General features: G+C 39.6%; 2 protein-coding genes across 2 annotated transcripts; both read left to right on the top strand.

Annotated features, from left to right (window-relative positions):
* Positions 1 to 4,996: 4,996 nt before the first annotated feature.
* Positions 4,997 to 7,683, top strand: LOC145551877 (5-hydroxyisourate hydrolase-like). The gene is made up of 3 exons (XM_081607581.1): positions 4,997 to 5,253; positions 5,413 to 5,545; positions 6,475 to 7,683. The coding sequence occupies exons 1-3, from the start codon at positions 5,118 to 5,120 to the stop codon at positions 6,731 to 6,733; spliced, it is 528 nt and encodes a 175-aa protein (XP_081463707.1). The 5' UTR covers positions 4,997 to 5,117; the 3' UTR covers positions 6,734 to 7,683.
* A 530-nt stretch (positions 7,684 to 8,213) lies between these two features.
* On the top strand, positions 8,214 to 24,955 carry LOC103465681 (fibulin-7-like). The gene is made up of 7 exons (XM_081607575.1): positions 8,214 to 8,401; positions 10,781 to 10,931; positions 11,671 to 11,841; positions 11,953 to 12,183; positions 12,360 to 12,497; positions 12,769 to 12,904; positions 23,215 to 24,955. The coding sequence occupies exons 1-7, from the start codon at positions 8,306 to 8,308 to the stop codon at positions 23,573 to 23,575; spliced, it is 1,284 nt and encodes a 427-aa protein (XP_081463701.1). The 5' UTR covers positions 8,214 to 8,305; the 3' UTR covers positions 23,576 to 24,955.
* Positions 24,956 to 25,455: the final 500 nt, after the last annotated feature.

Genomic DNA, 25,455 nt, shown 5'->3' with positions numbered 1-25,455 from the left:
GCTCAGCTTCACCATGTCGGTATTTAGCTATAAAGATGCTACGAGTCAGAGCCCAACATGCTGAAAATGTCTTTTTCTGAATGTGAAAGAAACATATACGAAACATACTGTATGTATTTTCTATTACTCTTTTGGATCATTTCTCTTTTATCCTTGGCTTTAGCCTGTGAACCAGATCGTCTCAGAAGTCATTGAGTTCTCCCAGTGTGACCAGCAGACTGAAGCCCTGCCTGTGGTGACCAGTGTTCCCAGTATAAAATAAATGTTTTATTCTTTCACTTTTTGTGTATTTCTAAATATCTCAATCTGAAGTATTAATGTAGCTTTTGTAATGAAATAAAAAATAATTTACTCTGTTAGAATTATTTTCACTCTGCTGTCAATAGCAGAGTTGACATACTGTAATAAATATTTATTCTCTGGAAAAAAGTAAGAAAAATGTAGTTTAATGTTTGACAATGACTGATTTATAAATTAAGTCATTTCTCAATAACGTATAAAATATAAATGCGGGAAAATTATTTGTTTCTTGTCTTGAAATGTTAAATGTACATTAAATTATGGAATTATGTAAATATATTCTTTAATAAAACACTGTAAAAGTGTGTCCATCAATTCAGTATAAAAATTATCAGAATAATTTCTATCTAATAAAACATTGTGCTCTTTATTCAGAAATTCCCCAAAACAATTAAATAATCACATCAAAAGTTAGAAACTCTGTCTTTAGTAATTTCTTTGATTGCCAAATATATTAATATGTGTGAGAAAATGTGTCAAGGAGATGATTTGTGGTATCATTAATGTTTAATGTAGGTATTAACTTAAAATACTTTGTAAAACGGCACTTTATAAAGTTCGGTCCGTTCACTTGTATTGGCTTACTGGCACATATTCCACATTCAGTATGGCGGACGCTGTTACGTATCGTAGCAACGGGCCGGCCCGCTTCATGAGGGGTCTACGTATTAATGTCTATGTGCCCGTCCATAGACATTTATGCATAGACATAATTATGTCTATGCTTATATTATGTCTGAGACTGACAGTGGTCCGTCCCCGCCCCCCTTTCTGTTCTGCAGCGAGGTGGACTTGGACCAAACAGCAAGTAAAACTAAATATTTGTATTGCGTGTGAGATATATGTAGTGTTTTGTTTATAAAAGGTATTAACATGAAATTTTTGTAAAAAAAAAAAAGTTTTCTTACTATTTTTATTTATTTATTTTCTGCCAGGTGGTTTTGAAGGTGGATGTAGAGTATCCAGAATTTAGCAGAGTCCTAATGAAAAATAAAAAGATAGAAATTAATTTGCCTAAACTATAATTTGTAGAATATTTGGGGACATGGACATTGCACACATCAGAAATCTTTTGTTGTGAGAATTACAAGCAAAACTTTGAGTCACAAACAAAAACTTAGAATAGCAAAGAAAAGATTTCTGACAAGTGCAAATAAGCTTGTTTTGCAAATAAATGTTTTCTCTTCATGAGACAAAAATGTGTGATTTTAATGTTAAAACTGTTTTTTTAAGCAAAACTCGTTAGGCTTTTCTCATAGTGACATGCATTAACAATTACATTTTTGCTTTTGTTTTTTTGTTTTTCTGCAGTTCCATGTTAAAGTTTGATGCAGCTCTGCTTTCCTGAATGGACCAACTTCATCTCCACTGCAGGTGTAGCAAACAGGCAGCTCTTTGATAGATTACAGTCCACTAATAGGTTGCATTGTGCCCTTGTTTATATTTTTATAGTGTAATTCTGTAAAGACAAAATATGTCTGGTGGTCCAGCTCTGATTTACATATCTTGCTAAATTGCAGGTTTGAATATTGCAATACTTTCCTATAACAAATTAGACCTGCAGAAAGAAATTACTAATAAAATATCTTACATAGGCATAGTGTTATGCTATAGAGATTTTCCTTAGCTTTGATTGTACATCTCACAATTTTGTAATTTATTGTTTATTAAACTCTGAAAGCTGAGTGGCTTTGTTAATATTCTGTCCTGGAATGCGGTTAGATGTGCCCTTTGTTTGTTGAGCACCTGCCCCTTTAGTGGTCTCTGCACGGCCCTGTAAACGTGTAACACTTTTTCTGTTACAAACTGACTCCGGCCCCCCACCAGAGAAGGGAAAAGTTATGTGGCCCTCACAGGAAAAAGTTTGGGGACCACTGCTTTAAACCATTCAAACAAACACAACAGAGACAATCAAAACTGTCAGATGACTGATTACCCCGCGATAATAACTCAGAAATAGCCCAAATAGTTTGGATGTATTTTTTATTTCTTTCCTACTTACGGAAAGTTGTTTATATCATAGGTTTCTTGTGCCTTTCCAAATAAAAAGATGTAAAACGTCAGATATTTCACAAGGAGATATTAACATACATGGAAAACCCTTACATAACCTTGTATTAAAGCAGAAAGTACGGCGGCCCCGTAGAGGCTTGGAGTATTCAATTAAGCCACATGAACTGATCAGTAGATTATTGCGAGGGAACGCAAAAGAAAAAAATTCCCCATGTCGCCTGGAGGGCTCTGTAAAATTGTAATAATTTCATTGATTTGGTATTGAATCATCTACATCTAAAAACTTTTTTAGTTTGTTGTTTGAAAAAAGGGAAACGTCCTGGGTGTTGTTTTAGTTACACCCACCAGAGGGCAGTAAGGCTCCCTTAGAAAACATACAAGATGATACGGTTCTGATGTAAAAAGTCAGTTCATGTGATGTGAAGTTCTCAATAAAGCAGCTTAAACTGGATGGAGCTGTGGGAGAAAGCAGAAGGCAGGCTGAGAGAACCTAACACATCAAATAACCTAAATAAATAAGCAACAACTAAGAAAATGATCGACTCTAAAAGACCAAACAGCAGCTAAGGTTGATCACAATGGAACAAGAAAGTAGAAAAGCAAACACAGAAATACCAAAGCAGCGTGGTATGCTGACATAAACTGACATAAATTACATTGAATTGAATTCAATCAGAATTTATCTGTTTTGAGATTAAACATAATAAATTGTCTCATTTCTGTTTGGTACTTTGTTTTTTGAATCTGACACGGACTGGGTTCCAGAAAATAAAATGGCAGCAATATTTATCACACTAAAACTTGCTCTCTCAGGTTAAAAATCATGAAGTTATACTTTATGATGTAAGCAGTTTAATTTGAGTTACAACCAAGGGTGAAAGTAGTTTTAAGTTCTTGGGGGTACTATGACAAAAAATAAATAAATAAGGAGCCCTTTATATATATATATATGGAAAAATATCATTTATAAAGATATTTTCACCCTGTGGTTTGTACTAATAAAGTACCTATTTTTTCATTTAATTTAACCAAATCTGATGATTTTCTTTCTTCAAAATTGCTGAATTTTCGCATTTTCCCATTCAAATGCTCAGAAGCGAAGCCGGTGAGGCAGCAGTGAGCTGAGCCTCACCTGAAATTGTGCAACCTCTCGCTAACTGCACCGGTTGCCATTCTATGAGAGCATGCTCCTCCTGTCTGTACGTCGCCAATAAAATGCTTAAAAACATTTAATGTATGAACTGATTTTCCATAATTTAGCTTATGTATTTAATGTACTGTGTTTTTATTGTCACCAACTGTTTGTGCAACATGTTTCTTGTGCTGAGGAGCGATCAGAGAACAGACTCGAGGTGAGGCAGGCAGTTCTCGTGCCTCATCGCTGGGGGCGCTCATGATCCCACATATTGTGACTCCACAACTGCAGAGTAAGAGACAGTAACAGTGAGCTAGCCATACAGCACTGCGCTGATACAGAGAGCAAGAAAGACGTGGTTTTGAGTTGTACTTTAACGGTTTCTCCCTTTGCTGTTAAGCACAGCACGAAATTAATAATATCTACATGTTCCCCATCGGGGGGACCCCAAGAGCAATTTATTTTTTAATCTTTATTTTTGTCCACATAAGAAAGACTTCTACATACATTATCAAATATATATTATTGTAAAAAAAAATCACAACTTTGCAATGAATTTGTATGTTTTTGTTAATATAATCACATAAAAGTCATTACTAAAAAAAACAAAATCTGTTCCACTTAGGGGGCCCCCTAGCGGCTCTGGGGCCCTAAGTGGCCGCTTAGTTCGCTTATGCCTTGGGCTGGCCCTGCATTAGGTAACCTCTCATCTGAGCTGGCATATGATAGTAATCCTCTGAATATAATAAGTAATGTGATTAGTTACCTAAACTATCTAGATGATACACAGCTCTACACATTACAATCCCACCAGGTGACTCTGAACCCATCCAAGCACTGAACAAAGAACAAAGCAACACATGGATGTGCCATAGCTTTCTTCAGCTGAACAGAAACAAAGCAGAAATTTTTATCTTTGAACGATCTAGAGTCAACGTACAGCTTCGATTATTACTGATAGAAATCAGAGATCAGGCTGAAGTTTAGGTCAAGCTTTCTAGGATTAAAGGACTAATGTCTCAGCAAGATCTAGAGAAACTCATTCATGCGTTTATCTTTAATTACTGCAAAAGTGTCTTCACAGGTCAATCCTCCAGCTACAGCTGATTCAGAACGCTGCTGCTGGTGTTCTGACTAAAACCAGGAAGCGAGAGAGCACATCGCCCAGTTCTAAAGTCCTTCCACTGAGAGAATAGACTTTAAAATACTTATGTTAGTTTATAAATCACTGAACAGCTTAGCAAAAAAATACATTAAAGATCTGCTGCTGTTGTATCAACCTTCCAGACCTCTCAGGTCTTCTGGTTCTGGTTCGCTCTGCATCCACAGAACCAAAACCAAACATGGCGAAACAGCATTCAGTTTTATGCCTTTCTAATCTGTAACAAATTGACAGAAAATTGCAAATCAGCCGAAACACTGAGTTTCCTTTAAATCAAGGCTCAAACCCCACTTGTTCAGAGCTGCCTTTGATTAATTATAACTGATGATGGTATTGGATCAAATGGAATGTTTGTTTCTTCTTTCAAAACTGGTTGTTACGTTTTTATCATGTCAAGCGCTTTGAACTACCTTGATGCTGAAATGTGCTTTACAAATACGTGAGACTTGACTTCGTGTACCAATAGTTAGAAGATGAACTGAACTGGGCACATGTTTCCATCAGTACATGGCAGCAGCAGAGTCCAGCCCTCTGACCACTTACATGGTGAACACAAGTGATGGAGTCCCAGGCGCCAAGATCGCCCTGAGCTTGTATCGACTTGACACCAACCTGATGATTTGGACTATGATCGGTGTTGGGTAGGATTTTATTGAGTTTATCTCTTTGAAAATTAGTTTAATTTAAGACTTTCTTTTGTTGCTCTATTTAATTCAAAGCCGTTGTATTGTTTGAACTACATTTGGTGTTAGAAATGTCATATTATTGATTTTACTTAAGATTTCCATCTCATCTTTCTGGACAACAAATGAAGATGACTGCTGCCCAGGACTGACCAGTCAGAAAGCTTTCATCCCTGGCATGTACAAGCTGCGTTTTGAGACTGGTTTATATTGGGAGAGACTCGGAAAGACATCATTTCCCAGTCTCTCCCAATAGGAGAGACCTCTACACCTTGTGTAGAGGTGAGATCCAATGAGATTCACATTACTCACATGTAATTCATAATAATAATAATAAAAAAAAATTATATATACATATATAATTTTTTTTACAATTGCACTGAAATTCAAGTTTACAATGATAAGAAAAAGCTGTTAAAAAAACTGTGAAAATAGAATTTGATCTTGTCTGTAAAATTGCTTTAAACAAAAAAAAGATATTCATTTCAATCTTTTGATTTCAGGAAGTTGATTCCAGAGCAGAGGAGCATTGAAACTAAATGTTGCATCCTGTTGCTTTGTTCCGAGCCTGGCAGCATTGAGTTGATGGCTTATTAACAGAATGCTGAGGGTTTTAGGGTTTACTCTAAAATTCATCTAGACCCGATACCAATCCCTTCTGGAGCTGGTCAGCAGTCTGGTAGCAGCATTTTGGATCAGCTACTGTGGTATACATTTTGTATTTTTATATTTAATGTGAAAATAAGTATTCAACTCCCTGCGTGCAGTTCTGTCTGTAGAATAAATTGCCGCAACCAAGAGAATGACACTCTGACCTTTCAACATGTGATAGATAACTTCATCTATCACATGATAGATGGGAGGAAACTTCTCATGGAGCTGTTTAACCTTTGTTGGTTGTTAAACCAGATAGGATTGATATTTAATCACAGAGGTTCTGAGTTTTCAGTGTTTTATACTGATGAGCATTGAGGATTCTGTGACTTTGGGAGTGTGGTTAGAAAAATGTTAAAAGAAGGTTTAAATCCTGAACTATTCAGAGACTGGGGATATGGCCAACTCCTTGCTGCCCAAAGCTCAGGACTCAGAAGAACTATCACTGTTTGTACACAGCTGACTAAGTGGTCTTATAATTCATTGTTTCTTCCTCTACTTTGTGCTTCTGTTTTTTTTTTTCAGACTGTGTTCACCATCCAGAACCCAGCACAGAAGTTTAATCTCCCTCTGCTGATGAGCTCCTTCTCCTACAGCACCCACAGAGGGAACTGTGGCAGACAGCCTTCTCTGCTGTCACATTTGCATTTTAGCAATATCGTGTCTTGCTACATTCAGGTTTTTCTGTCCCCCGAAATCCCCACCTCTTTGTTGTTGTCATTTTGTTTGGCAAATCCGGATGCAACCACAGAATACAGTGTGCACAGTTATGAATCAACCGTGTAACAGATTATGCTTCAGCTTTGTTTACTGAAAGAGAAGCGCTACAGGATCTGAAGTCATTTACATTGGAAAATTTAAAATCCTCGGAGGGCTTGAGGAACGTTCTGCAACCTGTTTCCTAGAAAACGACAGAAATGAGATACAGCTAAGACAGCAAATCAAGTCTGGACCCAGGTGTTGCTCCAACATGCATGGAGGCAATGTTTTCTTTTCTTTCTATTTTTATTTCCTCCCTGGGTTCTCTCCGAGTACTCCGGCTTCCTCCCACAGTCCAAAAACATGACTGTCAGTTAATTGGTCTCTCTAAATTGTTCCTAGGTGTGTGTGTGTGTGTGTGTGTGTGTGTGTGTGTGTGTGTGTGTGTGTGTGTGTGTGTGTGTGTGTGTGTGTGTGTGTGTGTGTGTGTGTGTGTGTGTGTGTGTGTGTGTGGGGGTGTGTGTGTGTGTGTGTGTGTGTGTGTGTGTGTGCATGGTTGTTTATCCTGTCTGTCTCTGTGTTGCCCTGTGACAGACTGGCAACCTGTCCGGAGTGAACCCCGCCTCTTGCCCGGAACGTTAGCTGGAGATAGGCACCAGCAACCCTCCTGACCCCAATAAGGGACAAGGGTGTAAAGAAAATGGATGGATGTTTTTAACCTACTTGTTAACATTCATCCATTAATGTCACATTCAGAAGCTGAGAAGCGTTTTTCTGCCTTCGGGTCTGTGTTTGGGAGGTATGATGAGGGTTTCAGTCTTTACCATCCCTGTGTGTGTTCATAACAGCCACACTCCTTTAACTGTGTGTACTGCACTGCTTCAGCGTCTGCATCTTTAGCTAGCTTGCATGCTGGAAAATGTGTGATGTGGTAGATTCTGACCTCTTGCTTTGGTGCTCTGGCTGAAGAGAACACTGAAAAGTAAATCTACTTTTCTCTACTATCTAACTTTCTCTAGCCATTTCCATGATTTCTCAGTAGCAGCCCTTTTTGTTTTTGTAAAAGATCTGTTAATCTACTTTTTTATGACTTTGGCACAAAACTCCAATTTGGGGTGAGGGTGTTGGGTGGAGTGTTGACTGAGGGGTAGTAACCTCTGCCTGAGCCTTCAGGCTCTACTCTGTCATTAGGAGCCCATTATATACTCGACTGCTGGGCAGCGGGTTCAGGACTTGAAAATTAAAGTGAAGTTTTATAGCTGCAGTGATTAGAGCAGGAAAGTGAAACTGAAATAGTCAGCTTTGTAACTGCTTTGTTTGGCTAGTGATGATTAAAAGGCACCACAAGCAGTTGACTTTTCCTTCTAATTTAGGCGTCTAATTGAGGGGACAATGATGAATCTAAAGAAGCAGCCAAGCATGTTCCAGATGTGGTTGCCTCAGTCCTCTGCATTCTCCTCCCAGCTAGGAAGTTTTGGACAGCGAGGTGGGTGGAGGCAGGGGATGCAGGGAGGCGGAGGAGGGGCTGTCAGTCCACGGAGGGGAAATTTGGCATCATCACTAGAACAAAGTTTAGCAGTTTGGGAGAAACTCTGCAGGAGCCGGACGCACAGAGCTGATCTGCTGATCCCTGAGTTCATCCAGATCCGGATCCAGTTTATGAGTGTGATGATGGAATTTGTGTTGAATATGAAGGGAGTTCAGCTCCTGGTTCTAATGATGAGTCTTCATCACTTTGGGCTGGTTTCTGCTCAGGTGAGTAAAGAAGACTTCCAAACAGGCGACTGCTTCTTTGATTTCTCATTTAACCTCTTCAGAGTTCTTTCTTTAGCTGCCATGTTGGATGCTGATAATTCTTTTTGGAAGAATTGTTTCATTGTTTCTTAGATGTAGATCTAAGTCAAACTGATTTGAATTGAAGCCAAACTGACTGATGACAGGTTACTGGAAGTTGCTGGTTTGAGTGCAGTTCTGTTCACATTTGAATGAGCAAAACACTGAGTGTGAAGTACGACTGGAAAAATTCTAAATAACTTAGTCGGTTTACCAATAATCTAGATCAGACATGAGTAAAGTGTGTTCAAATGAACAACTGTTGCATTTCCATTGTAAAAAGTACGTCTTCAAGCAGCAGGGGGTCGACTGCGTTTAGAGCAGCCCACCATGCACAGCTCAGCTCCTCTCTGCTTCATCTTCACTCCAAGAACCAGCAGAGAAGAATCCCAGCAGACGTCAGATCCAGAGGTTCATGGCTGCAGGGTTTCAGTGTTTCAGCTGCCATAATGATGTCTGCTACTATTTACACCCAGATGTTACTGCCGCTCTGAAAACCTCACCTTTATGTAACAACCTCCTACCTGCATCATGTTGGAGATAAAGAGCCGGCAGTGTGAGATAGCCCTTTGTCTGCAAAAAGAATAACACACACATTTCTAGAACTAGAGTTCTGATCCTGGGTAGAATTTTACCTTTGAGAAATATGTTTTCTGATTAAAGATACACTTGATGTACATGTTTTTCATCTGCTGTGGTTTTGAACACTAAATCTACTTGAGTTAAAAAAAAGTCTGTTTTCTATTATATATCGTTATCTATAAAACCTATAGTCTGTTTCATAAACCCAATGTGGTCAAAAGCTAGTTGACAATATTTTCGAAAAATTCCTAAAGGCTCTCTCCATAATTTTCAAATAGTTTGAGTCTTTACTTCTTGTTACAGTTCAGTCAAACTCATTTCTGATTTTTGCATCAGAATATGACTAAAGCTATTGTTGATGGAAGACCAGGTTTAATCTTCACTCTTATGCAATCATTTTATTTAAATCCAATTTTTAAATATTAAGTGAAATATTTTATTCAATATATTATGTGATTTCTGACAATATTTATATGAATGAATGAATGAATGAATGAATGAATGAATCTATGATCATGAGAATAAGTTAATTTATCTCCCCCTCTCATTGGACTCTGGTTTCTCATTTCCTTCATGATGCTCCAAACATTTTCATATACAAACATTTATGAAAAGCAACGGAGGCAAAGCAAACTCACACACTTTGTAGGCATGAAGCTACACTTCTGGAAGTTATGTAGATTGAAATCTATCATCATCCTATCAAAATAATTTTTATAGCACTTTTTAATCATACTACTGAAAAGATACATTCACCCAAATACAGTCACATACTATAAAAAGTGTATTTGGGCTGTAGTTCATGTTATGGACTTATTTACATTAATCTCACTTAGTTCTTTTGGGTCTGTGATGATAACTTACGTTTTTTGTGTTGAATTAACTTAAAAGTTACACATTTTTAACATAAAGGAACTTTTTACTTTGACTTTACTTGAAACAATTAAGTTCAATGTTGTGTTCGTATCCTGACGTCTGACATCATGACCCAAGCTTCACCAGGGACAGATCCTATACCAACCAGGGTGCAGGGTAGAGCACAACTCATTATTAGTTTACTTCTTTATTTGGAATAAACTAAATTATTTCAGTAAGACCGACTTAAATTTGCCGAGTTAAACCAATTTAATAGATTAAGTTGGATAAACTTAATTGGATTACTTGTTACCTAATAAAGCAATTCAATTAAGTTGGTTCAACTATTTTCTTTTTTCAGTCCACAATCATACCACTGATTGGTAGGGAACTTGGAGTCAGGTTGTGTGTGTTTGTGTGAGTGTGTGTGCGCGCGCGTGCGTGTGAGAGTGTGTGTGTGAGGAAATTCTGTTTGGAGGACAGATATTGAGCCACAGTCACTCTACAGTAATATTCACCTTTAAATCAGTGGTTTGGCTTCACATCTGCAGATGAGCCAGGGCTAATAATCCACACACTAACTTTTACATCCGTTCACTAAGAACAGCCTACAGCTGGTTGGCTATTAGAACCAGATGTTTGTTTCTCCAAAGTGTTCAAAAAAGTCTTCATTAAATCTGAGATAAAAGTGTGTACAGAAAATTTCTAAAGTGGTGACACTTTAGAATTTTTTAAAATATTTTATTAACATTTCTGTATACGCATACATGCTGGCTGATAAGGGTTTTTTTTTTACAGTTTCCCTGTAGCTTCCTTACTTCTGAGTAGAGTTTGTCCTCTGAAGTGTCTTTATCCTGTCCACAGGAGTGTCCATCCACCCATGATCTACTGAACTCCCTGCGGCAGGTAGAGAAGATGTTAGCGCTACATGAGACATCATACCAGCAAGGCCTGCGTTCCCTTAGGAAGAAGATAAACGCCCTGCACAACAGCACCATGACCTTCTTTAAAATGGGTAAAAATGCAGGAAGAAGCTACAGGAGACGTGGTCTCTCTTATCAGATGTTCATACATTCAAAACATGTAAACAATGACAAAAAAAAAAAAAAACAATTCCCACCAACAGTTTGTACCAACATCCGAAAGAGCTGAGGTGATTCCAGTCACTTAGAAACCCCAGTCTGAAAAATGATTCAATAAAAATTTATTGAATATTTACCCTTTTTCAATAAATAATCTGACACTACCAAAATATATATAAAACACAAACTATGATTACATCAACAACTTGTTAATGATGTCATTTTTAAAATATTTTGCTTTCATATAATTAAATTTCTTGCTTTGAATGAATTTAGCTTGTATATTATCTGCATTTTTTTTTACCCTGGTCTAAATCGAGTATTTGATCTGTTTTTTACTTTCTTCTTCATTTTGGCCCTGGCCCTCTGGTTATTTTGATAAATCCAGTCTCTCTTGTTTAAATAAGCCGGTAAATCCTGTTAGCTTAGGGGTCCAAATATGCGTTTTTTGTCTGTTCGCAAGCTACATCTGTGCCAAAGTGCAGTAAAATTGTCATTTTTGTTTTATGAATAAAAGTCCATGTAAATACCAGACTGATGCTGAAACGAAGTGATTTAAAATTTCCATATTAATCTAAATGACCAAAGTGGTGCAGAAACTAAACAGAACATTCAGAAGGTTGTGAAGCTTTGTGAACCAATGTCAATGAAGCCCTCCTGGTTTGTTTCCAGCATCCTGCCCTAAGCCTGACCCCCCGGCTAACGGACGCCGACTGGGCAGAGTGTTTGCTATGGGACACGAGGTCCACTTCCTCTGTAAGCCCGGCTACGAGTTGATAGGCCCACGAACTCGAGTGTGTCTAGAGTCTCTGAAGTGGAGTGGACAACAACCCATGTGCAGAAGTGAGTCACACACATATAAATAAAATAAAATAAAATAAAATAAAATAAAATAACGACCCAGATGGAGGATCGGTACTTTGTCATTTCTTTGTTCTCATGGTCTCTCTTTAGGACTTAACAGCACTGCCAACTCCTTGGCTTCCTTCTCTTCAGCTGCGTCCTCCTTCGCTGCCTTATCTGAGTCCTCCACAGCAGCCTCATCTTCTTCGGCTTCATCACCAACACCCTCCTCGCCCTCCTCCTCTGTCCGGCCTTCTAACTGCACACATTTCCTGGGCTCGACTCACTGTACGTGTGATGTTGGTTTCACTATATCAGGCCGAGACAATAACATTTGCACAGGTATGGCTGCTCCTCAGAAAGAGTTTCCTTCTTAAAAGAAATAAAAAACAATCTTCAATATCAATCAGTCTGTGGAATCCACAACAGGTTTGTGTGTGTGCGTGTGTGCGCGCGTGTGTGTGTGTGTGTGTGTGTGTGTGTGTGTGTGGGGGGGGGTGTGTGTGCGTGTGTTTCAGATATCGACGAGTGTCATCTTTTCCCCCTCGCGCAGCCTGGCCGTCTCTGCATTCATCAGTGTGTGAACACACCCGGAAGCTTCCACTGTGTTTGCCCGCCCGGCTACAGCTTGTCCAGAGAAGGTCGCAGCTGCACAGGTCAGCAGCTGAATCACAATGGCTGACTGCCAGCATCAGTATTCAGTTGTTCAGCTCTGCAGGGTTCCTGTTAACAAGCTGCTTGTTTGATTCTGCTGTGTCACATGGATCTAAATTGAAGGAGAGAAACTCTGAAGGAACTGGGACTGGGAATCCCTGCCTTTAGCTGTTAGATCACATCTGACACAAGCAGGACAGACTGAATGAGTATCAGGCCAGGGAACCGATGTTTTTATCCATGCTTGTCTCACTTCTCGCATTTCCCTTTTAGACATTGACGAGTGTGAAAACCTTTCACACAACTGCACGGCGGACCGGCTGTGTGTGAACACGTTTGGAGGTTTTAAGTGCGTGACAGTGAAGTGTCCCAAGACAAAAAACGCCACATATATCAAGACGTCTCCCATGTAAGGACAAACATCACCTACATTCACCTACTCTACCTGAAACTCCCAACACTCTGCTTAGTTCATGTTATTTGCAGCCAGGAGGAGAGGAACCAATAAGCTTTTGAGCTCAAGTAATATTCAAGAGTCATCAAAAGTTGAAAGAACAGAATTACTTATGTATTTTTACCCGACTACAAAAAAAATTATTCTGAAAAAAATACTCAGGTAATATTCAAGTAAGAGTAAGAAAATGTTTGGTAAAAAGGCGCACATCAAGTGTTTTATCATGACATTTTATTTTATTTGTACAAATTTATGTAATCAGGTCAACAAAAATATGAAAGTTATGGACAAATTCTAGTATTTTTAAAGAATAAAATAAATTATTCATAATTTCAACATACCAAATTCAGGCAGAAGAAATATAGATTTCAAAATACAAGGCTTTTAAAACTGATACTTACAAAAGGTAATGTACATAAACAGATCTGGAAAAAATGAGACCAGTGCACTGAGCACCATTAACTAGCATTGGGGGACATTGCCCGCCCACAGTCAGCCGTGCCTCCCTGGACTGGAAGTTGTTTGTTGTTTTTACCCCAGAGTCAGAGCGGCAAACTGTCTGTTATTCCCAGAGGTGAAAGTAGTATTAAATTCTTCGGGGTACTATGACAAAAAATATATATATATATATATATATATATTTTTTTTTTTTTAATATTTTATATATATTGTGTCTTTGTGTGCTTTGGAGTTTCTGTGCTGATTAATTTTTTTGCGAAGCGATAAAAGCTGGGTAGCCCTTGAATTACAAAATAAAGCTGTATTTCCCTCAGCCCACTGGGTGCAATGTTGACACCTTGAGATGCCATGAGACCTAAATTCTGAACATCATGGCATGGAGTGCATCCCAGTTTTCCATGTCTGGCATATAACCATTCATTTTAGCTTTTAAACTTGTTATATTGATCCTGTGTCCAGACAGGGATAATCAGTGGAGCTATAAAGGTTATCATTTTGGAGAAAATATCATCATTAATATTTCCACTAAATAAGAGATAAAAAACAAAATTGTTTGATAAAGGAAAAGCCTCTGAGCCCGACAGCACCTAACTATTTTTTTATATTAGACAATTAATTTAATTTCACATAATTATCGCGGTAGAAGCAATTTTTTGTTAAATACTTAATGAAACATATTTACCGTGTTTGATGTTTGTTGTAAATGACATATAGTCACAAAGAACGAGGTAATTAGTCCAAGTCCAGAAATTACAGCGGCTGTGATGCACCCAGGCAAAGGTAAAAGAAGGTAAAACAACCTGAACAGATGATCAACACTAAACCACTTGCACCTTTTTACTCTCCATCTCACACCCGTTGCCATGGCAACCTCCTGCGCTCCACAAGCCGACCTGAGATTAAGTTAAAATATAACATTCAGTCCGTTACGATATTAGATTTGCAGGCTTGATATTTATTTTTGCGATCATTAATAAACCTCTCATGAACACAGCAATGGTTGATTAGTTAAATTTAAACTCCTCTCCTCGTTACTTTGGTAATGGAACCGAAATGCACAGAATTGCACAACACCTTGTTGAAACAATAATTACTTGTTCGTTGGATCATTAATTTGAACATGTTTTGTTGATTTTTTTTGTTCTTTCAAAAAGCTACGAACGTTTTAAGGGAGCCAGATGAGGACGTGCTGGTCTCAGCGTCCCGCCGACGTTCAGTTTGTCACCTAATGCCGAGATCGACTCAAAACCTTCCGCGATCGACGTATTGCACCACTGCTCTAGCAAAGCACGAACAGTTCAGAAACAATATGAAATTAGAAAAAAGCTATTCATTAACTGATTAAGTCGTGTTTTAGATTGTTATTGAAAAACTAATCAGTCACGGCTGATTAGTGGGTGCACTCACAGCTGCACAGCGAACCCATTGATTTTATACAGCAGACAGCCGCTCCTCTCTCTTGCAGGTACTGCGTACCCCAACTAAATCTTTTAGGCCGTACCCCCTTACTTTCACCCCTGGTTATTTCTATAACGATTTGATACAGTAGGAGCTTCCGCACTTCCCATATCTGTGCCCTCTGTCACTTTTTTCAGCAGTTAAAAAGGTTAAATCCGTTCTTAAGGTGCTGTATTATTTGCTAGTAATCTTTTAGCTAACATCTCCTTCATCCAACAGCTTTACTCAACTCAGTCGGTTAGTTTGGGGGGAAACTGTGCAAAGTTCTTTGCGTTTTGCTGGTTTGCTGCCATGATCCTAACACACCTGCGTAGCTCTGCACAGCAGCAGCAAGTCTCCGTTGCTGCAGCACAGGTGTAAACCCAGCACGAGCGTGTCAGCGTTCATGCTGCGTTGAAAGCGGTTCCGAAAAACAGGTTAGGTGTTAAGCTTGTTTACAAGTAGCCTGTAGGATACTGATGTTGTCTATGGTCAGCTACATAGATTCATTTGCCCCCCCCACCCACACCCCCAAATAAGTCGATACCCCCCCTGTTAAACTCGTCTGGAGCCGGGGCTGGTCTTGGAATATGCTAGTGTGCCATCGGAAAGAAAGAAAAAGCCCATTGAGGGAATAACCTGGTCATTCAGTACATTCAGGGCATCAGCTGACCTCATTATTTTGGCACAGAATGTTGCTGACCTTAGACCTAACGGTCTGCAGCAACCCCAGACCACAGCACTGCCTCCACAGGTTTGTACTGTATGCACTAGATATGATGGGTAATCACTTCTCCCACCTCTCAAACTCCCCTGATGCACCATCACCCTGGAACACGTCACACCATGGACCTTACCACAGGGGCCGCGTTTCATTGGCTAATGCCCATTTCACGTCACAGCGCAGCTACCACATGCGTGACCGTCTGACAAACACAAGCTACAGTAGTAAACACATGCTAATGTACATTGTGGACTAGCAGACCGGCAGAAAGTTTTTGCGTCAGGACTCGAAAAAGAATGGTTCTCCACCGTCAGTGGGGTATCTGTACAGGCGATGTCAGGTATCCTGATCGTATTTGTGGAACTAAAATTCACACATTTCCAAAATCTGAAACGGAAAGCGTTGCTTGGATCAAAGCTTGTGCACGACCGCATTTGCAGCTCAACTGTTGTTGAGCTGCAAATGCTCAACAACGGTTGAACAAAGGAGTATGTGCTGGTTTAAGTATTATTGCTTTGATTTCTTTGTGTTTAGTGAATTAAAAAAAAGAAAGTCAATAATAAACACATCCATTATGAAAACCTTTTAGCTAAGTACAGCATAATGGCAGTACCGATACAACTTCTACACCTTGAAGCCTGTCTTACGTTAGCTGAACAAATCAATATGCAATGTGTAATGTATCTGACATACATTAAAGATTTTATTTTACCTGAAAAGGCTTTTTACTACACTGTAATCGTGTTAGCCACGCTAGTACCAAGTACAGTGCATCAGGCCTAGGACACTCAAACATTTGCCAACAACAGAAATCAGTGATTTCAAAAGTAACCCTCAAAACCATGAATGCCCGACTTACCCAGCCTTGCAAGAACAATAGGCATCAACGATCTTGTCCACAGCTATATTTATGCTGAGGGTGTGAGGATCTGCTGTTTTCCTCATCGACCGGTAGCATTTTGCTGTGACGTGCACAATGTTGGAGGCATCATGTGGCTCAAGCATTTTGATGTCGTCCAAAAAAGATGACATGAACTTGTTGGTTCCCCTGTCCATTGTCGTGGCTGATATTTTGTGAAAATCCGGCAGAAATGCTAAACTAATCGACTCAGAAATACTCTGCAGAGGGTCAGTTGAAATGAAAGACGCCATGTTTACATAGAAACTAAACACCGCGATGTTTTGTTTGTGAGACATGCAGCCACGTGGGATTTTCGACGGCGTTTCTGGGCGGAGCTTGGAAAGGTCCATTGCTCCAGAGTTCAGTCTTTTTGTGTACTCACAAAAGACTGGACGACAATACTGCTGTTATTCTAAATGGGAGCCATTTTCTCTGGTTAGCCTCACTATTTAGTGGTTACCTACAGCAACACCACCTTTCGGCCCCAATCCCTTGAGCTGTAACTTTCACAACTAAACATAGTCCTGAATTCTACTTTTTTTTCTGATTTGATTTCACCAAACATTTAAGTGATCTCACGTGAGGATTTTTTTTTTTAAATGATTGTGACAACCTTTTTTTTCCTCAAATACGATGGCTCTCCACTTCCCTTCCGGTTTTAAATGAAGCGTCGGACCATTCTTAACCCAATGTTAGTGGTTTCTGTAATCTCCTGCCTGATGCATGCCAATGACCTGACACTTTATGAACAGACTGATGTCTTTCAACATGGCTGACAAAGTAGCTCCTCATTGCATCAACTGATGTTAACAGATTTGCTGCTGCAGTAGTTATCCTCACTAAAGGCTTGTGTCCAATGTTCCCTCTAATTTTTTATGCGTCTGGGCGTATACACAAGCTCCCTGAGCACACTGAGGACCACCGTGAGCAACATCAGGTGTGCGCCCGATGGCCTAGCTGATGTATTATAACAGTATTATACCTGTTATAAATCTAGAATCATAGCAAGTTACATGGCTTATTAAAAGAATCAAATTACAGCAGCAACTTCCATTAGTTTGCTTTTAATATATGTGATTTGCCCACTTGAAATGAAAAAACTAAAATATTGCTGATCATGAGATGCATAGTATATGTAAGAGTCCTGCTTTGGTGAGAAATGAAACATTTACACCTTTCAGACATAACTTTTTGTTCACATTAAAACATTGTTACAACACAATGAAATGGGTTGTAGCTTGTGATGCAGTGTAAATTCCTGTAACAACTGTCTGATATTCCTATATTAATTTGATACGGCTTCTGTACTTCCCATATCTGTGCCCTCTGTCACTTTTTTCAGCAGTTAAAACGGTTTAATCGGTTGTTAATACGTCGTAACCTGTTTTTTCGAGCCGCATTCAAACGCAACATGAACGCTGAGACCATAGACATCAATAGTATATCAATCAAGTATATCAATAGTATTAATGTCTATGGCTGAGACGCCCGTGCTGAGTTTACATCTGTGCAGCAGAGCAGGGCTACGTAGGTGTTAGAATTATGGCTGCAAAACGCAAAGAACTTTGCACAGTTTTCCCCCAAACTAACCGACTGAGTTGAGTAAAGCTGTTGGATAATGTTAGCTAAAAGGTGACTAGCTAATAACAATACAGCACGTTAAGCTTGTTAACAAGTAGCCTGGAGGGTATTAATGTTATGTTCAGCGACGTAGATTAATCGTCGATGCCCTTCCCTGTTAACTCGTGTGGAGCTGGGGCTGCGTCTCAACTCAAATCTGCAGGGAACCACAACGCATATGGACAAGGCACGTATATACAATAGTATGCGATGATTGGCTGCGTAGCATAAGTGAACCTATCGTTGTGAGTCACAGGCCTGTCAAAACTGATGTCCGGGCTCAATTTCCAGTTTACGTTGGATCTAATTTTATGCGCTGCATAGATTTTATTGTGCGCTGAGACTGTGCGAGCAGTGCGCGATTGCGCAAGCGCGCAGCTTAGAGGGAACGTTGCTTGTGTCTACTTACTAGATAAATCCAGGTGGTCACCTTTATTTGGCCAGGAAGTTTGTTTTTGGAGGTTTTGACCTCCAAATGTGGCCGGCTCAGCAGTTAGGATGAAGTTGTCCCAGAAATGTTTCGTGTCTGTGCGTTTTTGACTAAAACACACTTGGTTTTTATTCAGTGAAGTAACTAGAACTGAGTAGAGTAACCAGAAACTCATTTAGAAATAACGTTAGCTCAAAATATTACTCACTTAGAAGTGAAACGTCTGTTGCATTAAAACTACTTCTACTTCTTAGTTCAGTTTATTAATCACTGTTTCAAAAAGCAGTGTAGGCAGAGTAATCAGCAGAGACAATGTGTGAGTGGATCTGTGTAGATTAGGGTGATGGTAATGAGACCCTACATCCTCAAACTACTTGAGATCATCATAATTTGCTGCAATGCCAGTGGGAAAACCAACAGGGTGGCAATTGTAATATTTTATATTATTTTATTATTTTTTGAGAGATGCCTCAAAAACAACAATTCAACAAAAATAATTGTTGAATTTAAGTCATTTTTCATTTAAATCTGCTTGAGATATGAATATTTTGGGGTTTAACTGTAAATTTACTTTAACACAAAATTCTCTCAGTATTTTTCGAGGCAAGTACTGTAAATGTTGTAAATGTTGATTTGTGTAAACCCAGTGTTAGCACAGTTTCACAACTTTCATACATTCTGCAAATGATTCAACAAAGTTGACTCCTACTGGTTTACATTAAATCTTCATCTGTTAACACATTTTCCAAGCCCAGCCTGCAGGAGTCAGCTGTGCTCAGGAACCTCATGGACAGTAAATCCTGTCATAAATAAAACAATGCTTGGCTTCTAATGAGAAGCTAACAAACGAATTGCCTTGAGATAAACAAGAAATAAATAACTTGGCAAGCACAACGACACAGCCATCAGCAGGAAAGGAATGAAAATGAGGGATTAGAAAGAGACAAAGAGAACCACAAGTCTCTTACCTCTGGGAACTGTCACTCTGAAAACAATGAGCTCAACCTGCATGTCAACCACTTCCCCTCTGCACCCAGCACTTAGCTGTTCTGCAAGCCACTCTGGGCTGAGACTGAGGTTTGGCCAAACATGAGCTACAGACTCAGGCTCCAGCCAACCTGATTGGTCAAAGGCATCAAACTATCTTTGACACCGGAGATGTTTACTACTTTCAAAGTTTCAATTTATTCCTACTGCTAAATCATGACTGTGGTAAGAACAGTGTTGTGGTGCAACCACCAGAGACAGCTTCTGAAAACAACAGGTCAGTGGGGGATTTTTCAGAACAAACACATAAAAACGCATCATAATCGAGCTGCACATGCATGACAAGGCAGCAAATACCTAAATACAACCTAGCTGTTAAAGCAAAGTCACATATTAAGGGACCTCACTTAAGTCCGTATACTTATCTTCAACAGTAGCTGAAGCTGGATAAATGCAAATGCCGCATTCCAAGTACACTTATTTATTTATTATTGTGGCCTACTTTGGTTCTTTCTGCAAAAAAAAAGTTTTAAATAGCATTTCAGTTTATTAGTAAAATAAATCATGACCTGCTGCACAAAAGAAAATAATGTCTACTGTTAGAAACTGATGGCCAAAAGTTTTTTTCTTCTATTTGAACTGCTGAACTGATCGTTGTTTTAGCAGGAACAGCAAGTTCAGGTAAGTCTTTATTTCATGGAATGTTTATTTCTCTCTGATATCACATAATTGATGCTTCAACATAACCTGCCACTGCTGTATCTGGTGACCTGGAGGACAGGACAATGTTCGTAAATCTTTTTGAAAGAAGAGCAAGTAAGAAGGGGAAGTAAGGAGCAGATTGATCAAACCCACAGCCTGGTTTCTCTGCTGTTGTTACTCTCCCTGAGAGGACAGGCTTTACCAGTGTGCCATTTCCTTTAAAGTAGCGGTTCTCAACGTAGGCGGTACCGCCCCCCAGGGGGCGTTCAGAGGACTGCAGGGGGCGCTGGCGGACATTTTTACAAAAGGGAGGCGCTGGGATGCCTTTGGGGGGCGTTTGGTCGAAGGTAAACTTTACACCATAAATGCACAACAATACCAGTTTAGACTTTGAGCAACTTGGTAAAACTGTATTGTGTAACATTAAACCATGCTTGGCTGCAACTGTATCGATGGTAGCTCTTCTATTCAGTGTTTTTAGCTTCATGGCGCAGCTCCGCTCCGCATCAGTTCAGCGTTACACCGGCTGATGACGCTGCTGTGATTCACTTTGTCTGGTATTTATGTAGGCTACATATGTTTTGGCAGTTCTGTGATCATGTCAAAGCAGCAATTTATATTAAAAAGTGTTTTATTTCCATTTGAAAGCTGCCCGCTTCCATGGAAGGACAACAGAAAATCGCTCTTATAAACATGCAATTACTAAAATCACGATACCCTCACTTTGTATCCCTCTGAAAAATGAACCCATTTAAATAAAGAAATCCCTCCATGGATGACACCTCGATAGAGAGCGTTCATTTTATAGCGTTAACACGGTGCTGTAAGTGGTCCGGGATAAAACGGGGGTAATAGAACAACACAGCACTTTTAAATTTCAAATAATCAGAATACCGAAATTGTTTCCGTTGTTTTAAAAAAGTTTATGTCAGTCTGCCTTTTCTCCATCGATACGTTTCCCGAACGCTGCGCACCATAGGGAGTAAAGCAAAAAAAAATAAAATAAAATAACGAGGCGCACATTCCGCAAAACTCTGAAACAGGAGAAGCGGGACATAAAATGGAGCAACGAACTAGATGTGAATTATGGCATAAAAACAGAGAATCCGACGCTGAACAGTGAAAAATCAACACATGATGTGAAACACATGACGATTAGGAGGAGCAGCAGGTGATGAGTGAAAATTACTGGTGGTCAATAAATGATAAAATAAATCTAGCAACAGGAAATTAACTAAAGTGGACATAGCAATAAACCAAAAGATGATAATACTAATCAAAGGAAACTAAATGGAAATGAATGAAGAACAAAATGCAAGAATAAACTAAGAAACTAAAGTAAATACGGAGGAATAAACTGGTATGGCAAGACCTTTTGATCAATAATTAATACAGAGGACTGTATGGCAAGAATAAACAGACACTATTTCCAGATAAAATGTAAAATAATATTGTTCAAGTGCCATGGGTAGGGGCGCAACTACACATTATTCAGGTGGATGCGAAAACATAAATCGGCACAACCCCACGAAGGAGCGTAGAAACTCGCCTCCCCCCCCCAAATCCCCCTCCTCCGGACGCCGATACATTTAGGGCAAAACTCGCTACATTTACCCCGTTATGTGCGCGAGGTGAAGGAGCGTAAGGTGCGCTGAAGTGTACGGGAAAACATAATCGGTGCACCGATTCAAAACATCTACAATAATGATAGTATCATTAATAATAAAATAATTATCAGTGCAAAGTAGCCTACAAATTCTTTGGTGGGGGGCGGTGAGGGACCTGGATAAAGGCTAGGGGGCGCTGGCCCGAATAAGGTTGAGAAACACTGCTTTAAAGGGTCAGTACTATGAGCCACACAGTATCATTTTATAGCACAATCGGTAACTTTGTTACCGTCTGGTGTTATAAATGCAGTATGACTTAAAAGAAAATTAAAATTGAGTCTCTGTCTCTTTAAGGAAATCCTCCTCTTTCCAACACTGCGCCTTCAGGAAGTCATCACAGCATGGCTCCTCTATTAACCCTTTAACAAGGTTTTTACCAGCATTGCATTGAGAAGTAGCTCCTATAATGAGCTCAGTTGATGCTAAGTTCCACCAGGTGTTTGCTAATTGCTGCTGGCTAGTCTGAAGGAGCTGAGTGGGGGGAAGCTTGGAAACTGCAGCTCCGAGGCGGAGCAGCAAAACACTCAGTTACCCCTAGTGCTTTGCAAAGGTGAATGTGGTTGCCATGGGAGATTAAAGGATTTTTCAATCTCACATGAAAGAATCAAGGCAACACTCCTGGTGTGTTTTGATGAAGGAATAACATTATAACATGATGTAATGCTTTAAAAAGTAGATTTTATATAACACTGTCCTTTTAATTATCCAGACTCCCAGATGGGTGGTTCAGGTGTTCACCATTTGTTTGCCAGACAGCAGCCAACCAATAAAACAAACCAACAATGTCCACATAATATAAAGACAATGTGGCCAACCAGTGAGCAATCAGTCTCCTCATATGGCAAGATTTTTTTTTATCTTGCCACACTCGTTAACGTGGCTCATATTGCCTTTGTAAGAACACAGCATCACAACATTGCCCTAAAGGTTGGATGTGTCACTGGTGTGAGTGAGCGAGTCGCCTTTTGAAATATTCACACTTTGTTTTGCAGCGTGTCCACCCACTGTGCTAAAAATGCAATCTCAGTCTCATCTGACCAGCGCATGGTCCTAGTTAAAATCCCACCAGACCAGAGTAAACTAAACATTACATCTTTACAGAACTAACTGCAGAACTGAAAAGGCTTCTTTCTGGCATACCTCTGTTTTAATCGTCCTCAGCCAGAAAACTCACCATGAGACTTTTTTTGTTGTTTACTAAACAACATGAGAATTTGAAACTAGATCTGCCTGCTGTCACACCCTTAAAATGTTGTGAGATGAAGAGCAAGGAAAGCCCAACTAAGTGAATTTAACAAACGTGCTTTAACTGAGAATGTGGTGCCTGTTTTTCTCCAGGCGCTGTGAGAGGAATCCGTGTATGTTGGGGGACAAAGCCTGCACTCAAGCTCCAAACTCCATCTCCTTCCACTTTCTCGCTGTGGTGTCCAACATGTCTGCCCCTCGTGTCCTCTTCCGGGTGTCTGCAGCCCGTGTGCTGGGAGACACGCTGCGGTTCGGCCTGGCCGGTGGCCGTGGTCGCGGTCACTTCAGTGTTCAGCGCTCTGGTCGGCAGACCGGGACTCTTCTCCTGGTGACGTCTATTAACGGGCCGGCCACACTGGAGGCCGAGGTGGAGATGAGTGAGCTGGAGAACAACACCCTGCTAGGCCGCTACCTCACCAAGGTCACCCTGTTTGTGTCCCCGAACATGTTCTAACAGGGAGGACAAGCAAGAGGAGTCCATGGACTAATAACCATTCAATGGATACCATAAGAATTTACTGAGACCTGAATTTTCAGAGACATCATCTTTTGTTTGTTTGTCAATGTAGTAGTTAGAAAACTTATAGCATTACCTTCTCTGGTGACCTCTCAGCACTTTATTATTATCACTGAGACACCCAGTCCTCTGTTTGTTGACTCAGCATGACCACTTAGCTATTAACATGTGTAGTGTATAGTCGTTCATTCTACATATAGACTTACTGTGAACCTTTTCTACAACTTTAAACACACTCTCATTTAAGGAGGGACAACAATATTTGTTTCTTCCTTAACACAGATTAATATTGCTATAGATGTTTCCAGGTAAATCCTGGTGAAGATGTTGGCATTGGAACAGTCTCAGTTGTGCTGAAGGATCTTCCTTGATTTAACACACCCTAATAAAATAAATGGATGATTAAATGGTTTAGTCATCCATCCATCCATTTTCTGTACACCCTTGTCCCTTACTGGGGTCAGGAGGGTTGCTGGTGCCCATCTCCACCTGGCTTAATCATCCATTTAATAAAATAATTGGAATATTAAGCCAGCCTCTGCAAAACGTAATGAGATGGTGAGGAAGTATCTCAGCTTCACCATTAGAATCAGCTGTAGTGGTGCAGGAGCATTGCTAAGACCAAGCCTTAAGAAGTGGTTTCAGAAACCATTAGGTCAAAAACATGCAACTTATTTGGCTCACGTATAAACTACCATAAGATGGTCATTTTATTAGGTCAACTAAGCTACAGTTAATGATTGACTTAAGGCTTATTTATGAAGTTTTGTGTTGGTTTCTCTTGAAAATAGTTATGAAATCTAACATGAACAGAAATGGCTCTGAAACAGAATCTTGCTGTGTTTTTGTTGGAAGCTGACACAAAGGCTGCTGATCCCCCCACTGTCTTCTGGCTCTGCCTGCAGCTCCTCAACAGACTAAAGAGGTTTTACATTTTATCACAGACAGCTAGGAAAAAAAGAAAGAAAAACTAAGTGTGCAGTAAAATCAATCCATATGTAAAATTACAAATACTGCCTGATTGATAATATGGGCTAACATTCAGGAAAACCCTTTAAGCATTTATAAATGTGCGTGTTCTTGTAAAGAGCTGATGTATTGAAGCTCATTCAATTCAGGTTGATCCTCCAAGTAGTGAATTTGTGTCAGTGGTTTATCTGTTCATTGGTCTGTAACTGATGTAGCATATAAAGGAAGAGAGTAACCATGTTTATGCTCCTTCTCTGCTTATAGAGGTTTATCTCCAGATATGGCCACAGTTCCCAAGTTGAAATAAAAAGTGGACAAAAAAAGAAAATAAAAAAAGACTATTTTTAACCTTCATTTTTTTATGGCTCCTGCTCTCCAACACTTCATGGTGACTGCTAGTCACACATGAAGAATCTTACTTTAAACAAGAAGGTCGACACATTTACACTTGTAATCAATTCACATGCATGTAGCACTCATTAACGCCATGTATATATATTTTTTTCTTTGCACAAGCAGAGGCGGTCCTAGCCTGTTTGGCGCTCTGGGCAAAACCCTCTACCCACCTCCCCTAAAATATTTGAAGAGGTCATGATGTTGCTGAATGTGTTCACTATCAAGTGAAAATTCCTCCAGCGAAGGATTTCATAATTGTCAATAAATCAAGATTGAAAAAAAAAAAGAAAAAAGAGTGAGGTTTGACCACTCTGCCCATCTAATGTTTCAGTGATGATGGCTGCTTTTATAATAGCTGGAAAGAAAGAAATGCAGGTTTATTACAGCCTCATCCTGAAACTTTTACTAAAATTATGACCTAAAGCAGTGGTCCCCAACCCTGGTTCTCAAGG

The sequence above is a fragment of the Poecilia reticulata genome, chromosome 6 (genome assembly GCF_904066995.2).
Source record: "Poecilia reticulata chromosome 6, P_reticulata-male-v2, whole genome shotgun sequence".
NCBI lineage: Eukaryota > Metazoa > Chordata > Actinopteri > Cyprinodontiformes > Poeciliidae > Poecilia > Poecilia reticulata.
This window is presented reverse-complemented; position numbering and strand designations above follow the sequence as displayed.

Coding starts and splice junctions, on each gene's coding strand:
- LOC145551877 (XM_081607581.1), top strand. CDS start 5,118: ATGGCAGCAGCAGAGTCCAGCCCTCTGACCACTTACATGGTGAACACA. Junction 5,254..5,412: donor GACTATGATCGGTGTTGGGT/AGGATTTTATTG, acceptor CATCTTTCTGGA/CAACAAATGAAGATGACTGC. Junction 5,546..6,474: donor TCATTTCCCAGTCTCTCCCA/ATAGGAGAGACC, acceptor TTTTTTTCAGAC/TGTGTTCACCATCCAGAACC.
- LOC103465681 (XM_081607575.1), top strand. CDS start 8,306: ATGAGTGTGATGATGGAATTTGTGTTGAATATGAAGGGAGTTCAGCTC. Junction 8,402..10,780: donor TTGGGCTGGTTTCTGCTCAG/GTGAGTAAAGAA, acceptor TCCTGTCCACAG/GAGTGTCCATCCACCCATGA. Junction 12,184..12,359: donor AGACAATAACATTTGCACAG/GTATGGCTGCTC, acceptor CGTGTGTTTCAG/ATATCGACGAGTGTCATCTT.